General features: G+C 32.3%; 1 protein-coding gene across 10 annotated transcripts in view; it reads left to right on the top strand.

Moving 5' to 3' along the window:
- The window catches only part of PRPF40A (pre-mRNA processing factor 40 homolog A), a 53642-nt gene that overhangs the window by 20809 nt on the left and 20640 nt on the right, over positions 1 to 12193 (top strand). For 6 of the 10 annotated variants that reach the window (XM_047868980.1, XM_047868981.1, XM_047868971.1 and 3 more), the window contains 3 exons: positions 9967 to 10077; positions 11379 to 11499; positions 11734 to 11787. In XM_047868980.1, coding sequence (XP_047724936.1) covers positions 9967 to 10077; positions 11379 to 11499; positions 11734 to 11787 — 286 coding nt within the window. The remainder of the gene's footprint in view (positions 1 to 9966; positions 10078 to 11378; positions 11500 to 11733; positions 11788 to 12193) is intronic. The other 4 variants (XM_047868973.1, XM_047868974.1, XM_047868978.1 and 1 more) reach the window with 1 other exon arrangement.

Here is a 12193-nt window from a genome sequence, read left to right on the forward strand (position 1 = left end):
TTTGAAGAGCCTTCATACTATTTTCTGTAGGGGCTACAGCATTTACATTCCCACCAGTGGTGCATGAGGATTTCCTTTTCCCCACATCATTGGCTAACATTTATTATCTCTTTTGGAGAATAAGCATTCTAACAAATGTAAGGTGATACCGCATTGTAGTTTTGATTTGCATTTCCCTGATAGTGATGTTGAGCATCTTTTCATAAGTCTTTTGGTCATCTGTATATCTACTCTGGAAAAATGTCTGTTCAGATCCTCTGCCTGTTTTTTAATCAGATTTTTAGGGTTTTTTTGTTTTGTTTTGTTTTGTTTGCTGTTAAGTTGTATGAGATCTTTATAGGTTTTGGATGTTAGCCCTTTATCATATGCATGTTTTGCAAATATTTTTCTCTCATTCAGTAGGTTGCTTTTTCATTTTGTTGATTTCCTTTGTTGTGCCAGAGGTTTTTAGTTTGATGTAGTCCACTTGGATATTTTGCTTTTGTTATGTTTGCTGTGGAATCAGATCCAAAAAATGATTGCCAAGAGTGATGATCAAGGAGCTTTGCCGCCTTTTTTCTAGGAGTTTTAGGGCTTCAGGTCTTACATTCGAGCCTAAATCCATTTTGGGTTGATTTTTATGCATGATGGAAAATACTAATCTAACTAGTTAGTTTTATTTTGCATGCAGCTGTCCTTTTCTTGTATATTTTTGCCTCCTTTGTCGTAAATCAACCATACATAAGTTTATTTCTGAGATCTTGATTCTGTTATACTATCTAGATATCTGTGTTTATGCCAGTACTATATACTATTTTGATTACAATACCTTGGTAATACAGTTTGAGAGCAGGGAGCATGATGCCTCCAGCTTTGTTCGTCGGATTACTTTTTAGCTATTCAGTCTTTTTGTGGTTCCATCCAAATTTTAGGACAGTGTGTTCTATTTTTTTTTAAAGTGTCATTGGAATTTTGATAGGGATTACATTGATTCTATAGATTGCTTTATGTAGTATGGACATTTGAACAATATCAGTTTTCAATCCATGAGCATATGGAACATCTTTTCCATTTATTTAGTCTTCAGTTATTTTCATCAGTATCCAGTTTTCAGCATACAGGTCTTTCACCTCCTTGTTTACATTTTTTCCTAGACATTTTACTATTTTTGGTGCATTCATAAATGGAATTTTTTTTTCTTAATTTTTCTTAGCTTTGTTCGTGTTTAGAAATGCAACAGATTTTTGTACCCTGCAATGTTACTGAATTTCTTTCTAACAGGTGTTTTGGTGAAGTCTTTAGGTTTTTTATATATAATTTTTTTTTCTATAAATGATATTATACTATCTAAATTTTTTAATCAGTTTGTCAGGTTGTCCAAAAAGATAATTTTGGTATTTTGATTGGCATTGCATTGAATTTATAGATTGTGGGGCGTATTTACAATATTAAGTCATATCAGTGAACATGGTAGTCAGTTTTTTTGTCTGTTTTGTAATACGGCTTTAAGTTTTTCCTATTGAAGGCTTGTCTATCCCTCATTCTGTTAATTTATAGATGTTTTATAAGATTTGGTGCTATTTTGAATCTTTCTCCTATACTTTATCCAGGAGGTTTGCTGAACTCCTGTTGCTTTTTGGGTTTTCTGTGTGTGTTACACTATCTTCCTCAAATAACGAGTTTTTCTAATCATCATATCTAATATTTCAACTTTTATTGTGTCAGCCAGAACCTCTAGTACTATGGTGAGTAGTAGCAGTGATAAACTGTCATCTTTATCTTGTTTTCTCTCTCAAAGCAAATATGTATTGAATTTCTGTATTTAATATGTTTACTGCAGCTTTTTGATGTATGACCCTTATTAAGTTGATGCTTTCTTTTCCTGGTTTGCTGAGAGAGAGGTCATTATGAACTGGATTTTAAAACTCATAGTTGAGATGGTCATGGTATTTCTTCTGTAGTCTGTTAAAGTGCAAGTGTACAGATATATTTTCTGATATCTCATCTTAGCATTACTAAAGTGAATCCTAGTTATTCATTAAGGGTGTTAAGAATATATATATGTGAACCTGTGTATTTATTCCTTCTGAATTCAATTCGCTAATATCTTACTTAGGTTGTTTCTATCTGGGCAGTAACCCTTTTCTTTCTGATCCTTAGAACAACTTATATAAATGATACATAACTTATTTCTTAACAGCTTGATAGAACACAACTAAAAACTAACTGGGCCTAATATTTTTTGAGGATAGAGATTTTGGATTACCATTTCAATTTCTCTGGTGGTGGTTGAGCTATTTCACTTTTAATTTTCTTCTAATTTATGTTTTTACAGATACCTACTTTGTTGAGATTTATTTAGCATAGAGTTAGAAATCCTATCATTGCTTTTACTTTGCATTTTGGAGGGGACAACCATTCAGCTTATTCTGAGGTCATCTTTATTTCCTTCTTGGTTACTCTGTTGCCTTTTTTCTAGTTTCTTGAGTACTTAACTCATGGTTGTTACACATTCTTATTTTTTATAGTGCTATAGCTGTGTTGCTTAAGATTTGACATAGTTTTCATTTTACTCAGCTCCCAGTATCTTTTCTTTTTCCTTCATTTGACTTCTTTGTTAAAAGGGTATTAAGTGGTATGTTTTTCTTGGTTTCTAGGTTTAGGATTGTTTTAAATAGACTGTTTTGTAGAGCGATTATAGGTTCTTAGCAAAATTTAACACAAAGTAGAGAGTTTCTTAATACCCCCTCCCCTTACTTGCATACAGATGCATATCAGCATCTCCCACCAGAGTGTTACATTTGTTACAATTAATGATCCTACATTGACACATCTTTATTACCCACAGTCCAATTTACATTAGAGTTTAGTCTCAGTGTTCTGCATTCTATGAGTTGTATCTGTCATGACAGTGCATACAGAGTAGTTTCACTACCTTAAAAATTTCTACCCCTTACCCCTGGCAACGACTGATCTCTTTATTGCCTATGTAGTTTTACTTTTTCTGAGTATCATATGGTTAGAATCATACAGTATATACCCTCTTCACTGGCTTCATTCACTTAAATGCATTTAATATGCTTTTTTTTTCATGGCTTAATACCTTTTTTCTTTTGGGGACTGAATAATACAATAGTAACAATAATAATAGTGAATGATATTTCATTGTTTGGACTTGCCACAAGTTCATTCATCTACTGAAAGACATCTTAGTTTTGCTTCCATGTTTTGGCAATCATTAAAACTATTACAAACATTAATTAGTAGGCCTTTGTGTGGACATAAGTTTTCAGCCATTTGGATAAATAACCAAGGAGCATACTTGCTTGATCATATGGTAAAAATGTATTTGGTTTTTGGGGCACCTGGGTGGCTCTGTCAGCTGAGTGTTCGACTTCGACTCAGGTCGTGATCTCATGGTTTGTGAGTTAGAGCCCCACATCACAGAGCCCACTTTGGATCTTCTGTCCCCCTCTCTTGTGTGCACTTGCTCACTCTCTTTCTCAAAAATAAACATTAAAAAAATTTTTTTAATGTATTTAGTTTTTTAACAAACTCCCAAACTCTCTTCCAAAGTGGCTATGCTGTTTTGAAGTCTCACCAGTAATAAATGGGAGTTAATTTTAATTTGTAGTAATGTACAGTGTTAAGAATCTTGTCATAGGCTTCTTTATCCCCTGTATGTCTTTTTTGGTGAGGTATCTGTTCAGATCTTTGACCATTTCTTGATTGGGTTGTTTGTATTCTTAATGCTAAGTTTTAAGGGGTCTCTGTGTATTCTGGGGTTCCTGGGTGGCTCAGTCAGTTAAGTGTCTGACTCTTGGTTTTGGCTTAGGTCATGATCTCACAGATACGTGAATTCAAGCCCTGCATCAGGCTCTGCGCTGGCAGCATGGAGCCTGCTTGGGATCTCTCCCTCCCTGCACCTCCCCCATTCGTGCTCTCTCTGTCTCTCTCAAAATAAATAAACTTTAAAAAACAAAAAGCGGGGGTTGGGGGAGAGGGTTGTATATTCTGGTTAACAGGTGGTTTTTTTGTTTGTTTGTTTTTAATTTTTATCACCGGTGCCCTTTGCAGATGTTTTGTCCCAGGTTTTGGCTTGTCTTTTCATTCTCTTTACTGTGACTTTGGCAGAACAGAAATTTTTAATGAAGTCTCTGACAGTTACTTCTTTTCTTTCATGGATCATGTCTTTGGGTGACATTTTTTTTCCTTTTTTTTTAATGAAGTATACTTTTTTGCATATAATCTTTAGAAAGCAGTCTATGAGCTGTTGTTTGCATTGTACTAAACCTTCATTTGTGTTCATTTTAAGATTAGATTTTTGGAATATTTTGTGTGCTTTTAATTTAAGGTCAATTTGTGATTCTTTTGTCTTGGCGTATCTTTCATCTGTTTGATCTGCCTAAGGGGGGAGTGTCTTAAAATCTTTAACTTGAAAAGATCTCATATTTTTCTCCCTGTATTTTTTTATTGTTGCTGTGATTTCAAGACTAAATTGGTAAATGCATGCTAAGTTTGGTGTGTTGCTTTTTACCCATACAGAAGTCCCTCTGGTTTCATTTTGGTTTTTGCTTTAACTTCTGTTTAGGTGGGATAAACTGCTATCATAGCTATTTTTATTTATTTTACCTTCTAAAAATTTGTTATATTGTGAATAGGATATTTTTGTGTTTTTATTTCAAGCTAGTTATTGTAAGTTCAAAGATTTTTATATATTTACCTTATAGCCAAGTGGAATATTGGAAAACTTTTTTATTTTCCTAGAAAATTAGAATACTTTTTTTTTCATTTTAACTAGATTTTATTTGAATCTTTAGCAGTAAAGATAAGAGAATATATCTCTTTCCCAAATATTTATACCAATTATTTATTTCATTTTATTGCCATAATGTATTTGTTGAAACAGTGATTGCAGACTCGCATTTTGTTCATGATTTTAATGGAAGTGGCTTTACAGTAATTTTTATTGGTTTTTGATAAGTTGACCTTTATCATTCAGGTGTTTTTGTTAAGTGTGTTTTTTTTTTTACTTCTGAATGGTCATAATTTTCAAGATGTGATTTGACCAAGTCTGTTAGTGTGCTCATGTGGTGTTTTCTTTTTTCAATTTGTTAACAGAAATAATTTCTTCTTTATAGGTTTCCCAATATCAAACCACCTGGCACTTCTACAATAAGTTCTACTTTGTCCGAATATATACAATGCAGGATTCTTTTGGCTAATGGGTTAATGTTATATTTAAATTTTTACATTTAAAAATAACATTCATAAGTAACATTACCTGCTTCTCTTTTTTGATACCTTTCTCTTGAGTTTTGTTATTAGTAAGGAACTTTTCATCTTTTCTGATTATCTGAAGTATATTGTACGTCTCTGTTTTTTTTAAAGTTTATGATGTGGTGTTTTATGAAATTGTCTAGTTGGGTTCTTTTATGGTAATTGGAATATTCATGTATGATGTGTTTTCTTCTAGGGTAAATTGTAGTCGTTTGTGAGGAAATAATTTCCTTTAGATTTGGGGAATTGATTGTAAATCATCTGTTTGTGGTTATGTTGTTCCTTAATTCTGATCTTATATTTTGGGTTTTTCTCCTTTCCCTTATTTAGAGTAGTTGAGAGGACTTTCCTGTCTATTTAATGTTAGATTTAGTCACTTGCTTTTGGTTTTGTTCAGTTGGGCTTATAGTTTACAGAAGTATCTATGTATGTATAAATGCGTATCTCATGTGCATATAATTATTTATATGTTTATTGAATTTATTCAGAACCTAATTGTTGACTAGCTTTTTGGAATCTTTTAGCTCTCTTGATAATTATATATGTGCATTTTTTCCCTTTACCCAGTCTTCCTTTTAAATATTTTCTGTGTATGTTTTGCTGATATATCACAACGTCTTACTCTGTTTCACACTGTATCTTCGACATTTTCTAAACAGATCTCCATAGGTCCACAGTATGATGGACCCTAATTGAACTCTTTTCCTATGAGTGTGGATACTGAATAATCTCAAATTTTTTGACATTACAAGTAATCCTGTAGAGGACATTCTTGTACATCTTTGCAACTATATAAATGGGATTTTGTGAATAAAATATCAGCATTAAGAGATTGCTTGCATTTTGAATTTTGATGAGAACTAGCAAATTGCCATTCAGCAAAACAATACTAATTCCATTCCCAACACTAGCATGACAGTGCACTTTTCTTCACACCCTTTAACATTGTATACTAAGTCTGTGATTTATCTGATGAACAAAGTTTTCACGTAATGTATGCTTCCTTGATTTACTAATGAAGTTGAATATCTACTTATCTGCATTGAGTTTTGTTAATGGCGATGTTTATTTTTCCATTGGATCATCTTAATGATTGTAGTAGATATTTGTATATTAAGAATGATAGTTTTTTAATTTCTTCTTCATATTTATCCTTCTAGTTTATCATTTGTAAAAATGTCAACTTTTGGTTGATTCCCCAGACCTGCCATTTGTCTTGACAGTTTTTTAATAATACAGTAACTGTCAGTAATAAAATAATTTTGGGAAGGCTGTCATCTGTGACAAAAGTGCAGAATAAAGCTCCAATGCAAGGATTATCTTAGTATCTCTTACAAGCCCTCTAAGCAGCTAACCTTAAGGTTAAAAGTTAATGTCCTGGTTTGGGGCCATTCAGAATACTACACATCTACATGTTTATTAGGTTTTCTCTAATTATGCAAAGGCAGTCTAAATATTTGATAGGCATCATTGGTGTATTGGTCTGGAGAGGTCTTTCTTTTAAAAAAAATGGTAATTTTTAGGAAAATATTTTTTGAATAGACTGTACTCAGTACTTAACAACTATTTGCAGAAGTCATGTTTTATCCTATGAAGAAAGTTGTTATCTATATACCCATTGATATTTTATGCCATTCTTCATCTTATATTCAGCATTCAGGATACATTTGTTTTTAAGTTTTTCTTTTAAAATATTAGTCCTAGTTTTGGCCAGAGGCGAGATACAGTTTTACTTCAAGTTGCAGATTAGATGCATTTAAGGAAAAGGAGCAAAAGCTTATCAGATAAATCATTTTCCTTACTCCAGAATTGACTTCTATAAGTGGATTTGGTATATTAGTTAAGGCATTGGTATAGATTGTTTCTATTGATGCAAAGTGTTAGAGACTTGTTTCATAGGACCTCAGTATGTGGGCCCAGTGTTCTAATGAACTCACTAGCTAGCTGTGTTACCTTGAGCATATTCTTGTATTTTGTTGTGTTACGTTTTCTCTTCTATAAAGTGGAAATAATAAATTGTATCTACCTTGGCAAGGTTATTAAAAGAATTAACTGAAAATTGATACAGTGCTTCTTACTCATTAGGAGATCAGGAATTTATCTGTCCTTATTGACAGACTGTTCTGAATATAATATCCCTGACAAAACATTTCAGCGTGAGTAGATGTGGTCTTTAGAAGCAAATATGACTGAATTGTTCTAGTTTTATTATTTACTAACTGAATCACTATGAACAAGTTATATTAACCCTCCTAAGTCTTGGTTTTCTTCTTTGAAAAATGAGGATAGTGTTCATATTGCTTGTAGTGTAGCTGTAAGACTTGAATAAAGTAGTAGCTAATGAATACTAAATTGTTTACTGTTTGTTTTAGTGGTTTGTATATCTCTCTCCTGTTTTCCCCTATTATTTGGCACCCTTTTTCATTCCATTTTTTCATAAATTTGTTTCTGGTGAACTTCTTTTCCTTGATGCTCTTTAGTAGATGTGACTTGGGAAGTTTAAATATAATTTTGGAACTTAGGTCAATTTCCCTTTAGTGCAGTCTTGTTTGCTCCAGAGAGATTGTATTTGTCATACTCTGCATGAAGTGCTAGAACAAGTTAAAGAATTTAATATACCTTTTGAACTATCTTAACTATCCTACACCATGCAAAAAGCCATTTTGCAGTCATGTCAGATGACTTAACGAATTTATATAGAAAAGGCCAAACATTTCCTTACCAAACTGCTCAAATTTTATCAATTTTTTTCTTTGGATTCTAATGACTGTTTATAATCCCTTCACATTAACTCTAGTTCCTCAGAAGTTCCAGAAAATAATCATCTTCCCTCATCTACTTGTGTTCTAAATGACATTAATTTCTCTCCTTGAGTCATCTTTTCTTGTTCTCCATTCCCACATTTTGCAAATGTTTCTTAAATCACTTAGCATATTTGCTTTGACCATTGGACATGTTTGTAATTAAGATGCATCCTATAATCTACATAGTGTCCTATGATCTCCATTCTCCAGGCAGCAATTATGGCTTTGTTGTGCATGACTGAACAACAAAAGTGCCAACATCAGAAGAATAAGTGTCAGTGGTTTGAAAGAAAATTCTAGAAATAATGGCACAGCACTCTTATTAGCTAGGAATAAAATGATTATGGTGAGAGAGCAGAAAAAGCAATGAAATAATGTATGTTGAGCCACATTCCCAAAGCCGAAATCAAAAGTAGGTGTATTCTATTTCTCAATAAAGTTGATAAGGAAAAAAGAAAGGTAGGTCAGCTTTAAATAAGTTCAGAAGAACTAGTACTTAAGAACTAGTACTGGTGACTTAGTTTTTTGTTTTTGTTTTAATAAATGCTCCATTACCAATATTTTTTTATAGCATAGAGGGTGATACAGTGTGAAATTTAATGGACATCAGCAGCTCTTGTACAAAAAATGGTTTCAATGTGAAGTTTAAGGAATAGCTTAACTATTTTATTTGCCTATTTTTCTTTTCAAAAAATGGAATTGTTATAAAATCAGTGTCTGAATAAGAATACATCTTTCAAAAGGTTAACAAAATCTCAGGGTTAAAAAGCATGGAATAGTTTGAAGATGATTTTACTTCTTTCTTAGAGGTATGTACAGTAATGTTTTGTCTTAGATTCGAAGAAATGTGATATAGGACATCTCTAATCTTCTTTCAATCATACTTCAGTTCATTACTATCTAAATGATCTGGTACCTAGAACTGGACTTAGTACCTTTGATCTCATCCAGTAATTCCTTAATGATTCCTTGTAAAATTACTTTTAAACCCTCTTTATTATGATATGATTGACATATTAAACTATGTATTTAACGTGTACAACTAGATGATTTGAGGAATACATACACCTGAGAAACTATCACCACCAAGACCACAGACACCAGTCACCTCTCAAAGTTTCTTCCTGCCCCTTTTGTGATTATTTTAAATGCATACTTATGGGAACCCTGTAAAACTCTTAACCAGCCTTAATTTGAGGCATCATGTCTATTGATGGCTGAGGTTTTACTAGCAACTTTTAATATGCTCTTAGTAGTTCTTTTGGACCCAAGAATGAAGTTCTATTCTGTATCAAACTAGTATCACATAAAATTTTCTCACCTCTATTTTGTTGAGGCATTTGGATTCACATTTTATCCGTGTTAAATTTCACCTTGATTGTTAAATTCTGATTGTCATCTAAAACCTATCCTAATTTTGACAGCTGTCTTTATGGCATGTCAGTTTAGAACTTTGTCCAGCTTGATGCAAATAAAGTTATTGAGCTCATGATCAATCCACCTATATACTACATTAGCATCTACTTCATATATTTTATCTACAAGGCATAGGTTGTATTGCTGAAAGATTATATTATGTGCTATATACATTACAACAGTTACAAAGTTACTGTTTCTAGGTGAAACAGTCATATCCTTATACTTCTGAGAGACTGGGTAGAATCTAGAGATTCTAAAACCTCAATAGAGCCATACTACTTTTGAAGTACTTTAAAATGGTCTATTTTGCAGTTAACTCCCCACTTGCAATGATGTGTTATTCTAAGTGATTTAAACTGTCAAAAATATGTCCATTTTGTACTTTTAATTTCTTTGTATATTATTAATGAAACTAATGAAAACTAATATTCACTGTCATAGCACTGTTAAAAAATTTGAATCTTTTTGTAATTTTTTTCTTTAGAAATCAATGTGGACCGAACATAAATCACCTGATGGAAGGACTTACTACTACAATACTGAAACAAAACAGTCTACTTGGGAGAAACCGGATGATCTGAAAACACCTGCTGAGGTACAAGTTTGAGGCTTGGAGATTAGGGATTGTTAAATAGATTAGGTCCTTTTTTTACTGATGTTGGCCCCTGCTCAGGAATGCTTATTGGTTGGGTGGCATCAGATTGGGAAAGATTGATTTAAAGAATAAATTGGAAGAGCAATAAGACTCTCTCTCTGCTTGCCCTTTACTCTTTAAATTCACATTTTAAATTGTTTTCCTCTTTATAGCAAACTTAGGTGATCGCAGATGTCTTGCAATGAATTTTTAAAAATTTCCAGTGAGGTTGGGGGTAATGGAGATGGAATTAAATTACAAATACAAGTGCTTCCTTCTCTTAGAGCTGAAAATTATCTGTCTCTGTGGAGAAAGCCCCTGAAAAGCATGTAAATTTCATTTTATGTTGCAAGTTTTGTTCAGAATGTATAGATGTGGAAGGTACATTGAAGGAAAAAACTAAGTAAGCATTATAGCATGTGGTTTAATTAGGAACTAATTAAGAGTCCTAAGTAAGAATTGACTTGGCATTTCAAGCCATACTTAGAGGTTTTTCCTAGTTGGCAGCATATATTTTTTTCTCCCTCTAAATTGAGGAATTTGAGCAGATAAAAATATTTTCCAGGCCACCACACTAATATGCAGTGTGTTAGCAACACTTGGGATGGAAGGTTGGCAGATACTATAATTATTTTTTTAATCCCAGTACTAATGTAGACAATTATTTCATCATTAAATATTACTAAGACACTGTCTAAAGTTAAGTTTTCAATAACATTCTCATGCCGCCCTAACCAGTTTTCTATATTAGGTTTTAAGTATATCATACTTTGTTTCCTTACATAAGAGAGTTCATATAGGTTTAATAAATTATTAGCCATAAAACTGACATGTAAGCAGGCTAAACCAGATTTTGCTTTTTTCCTAGCATTTATGTTTTTCCTACTTTAATTTGTATTTGAGAAGTCTCTGAAACATGTATGATAATTTTTACCTATGGTGGGGTATAAATGGCAAGAGCAAATACGATCTGAAATTTATATAGACCTGGTTTTGAATCTTGCCTCTGCCCCTTAATTAGATGTATTATCTTAAGTGAGTTTCCTTAAGTAACAGCATAAATCTGAAATAATATGAATGTTGCAGTATTATTGTAAAGATAAACATTTCAAATAACATCACCTGGTAAGCTACATTTGGTAGCTTATCATCTCACAAGCGTTTGATTTGTACAGATTGATAATACTTAGTGAAACAGTGATGTGAATGATGAGTGATGCTAAATATATTACTGTTAACTGAAGATTTTTATTTTCCTTCAGCAACTTTTATCTAAATGTCCCTGGAAGGAATACAAATCTGACTCTGGAAAGCCTTACTATTATAATTCTCAAACAAAAGAATCCCGCTGGGCCAAACCTAAAGAACTTGAGGATCTTGAAGGTAACACAGGAAAATATAACTTTTAATGTTAATTTTTTACATATTGTCATTCACAGTGAAGCAATCCTTCATAAATAGTATTGTTCAAACACAGGTCTTATTTTTAAAAATTAAATGATTAGAACGTTTTAAATGGTATAACAGTTTTATGGGCTCTTATTTTCTTGTTGCTCTAGATATCAGTTCTATAGATTTTAAATAGATTTTTATTTGATTTGATTCCACTGAAACTAGGATACCAGAATACCATTGTTGCTGGAAGTCTTATTACAAAATCAAACCTGCATGGTGAGCTGCTTTGATAATTCATTTTCTGTCATTATTTAACATTTTTAGAGTATGTTACTAATGTTCACTAACCATGATTGGAAAAATCTGCAGTGAGAAATCTCTAATTCAAAGAATTCATTTAAGGGTTATATTATAAATGAGCTTGGAGCTTTTAAAATACTTTTCTTTTTAAAGCCATTAATATACTATTGGAAAATTGAATAAGGACATCATGTACAGTATTTCTAAATACAGCTGTGAGTGTTGGTACATACATACAATAGGTGGCTTAACTCATGTAGCAGATAGCAAAGAACCTTGAGTCTTAATCAGTTTAAATCTTTTTAATGTATTGTCAGACTATACATTTAATGCTGATTTTATTTTGGCACATTTTAAAATAGCCTTTATATGGGGCACCTGG

The sequence above is a fragment of the Prionailurus viverrinus genome, chromosome C1 (assembly GCF_022837055.1).
Source record: "Prionailurus viverrinus isolate Anna chromosome C1, UM_Priviv_1.0, whole genome shotgun sequence".
Classification (NCBI taxonomy): Eukaryota; Metazoa; Chordata; class Mammalia; order Carnivora; family Felidae; genus Prionailurus; species Prionailurus viverrinus.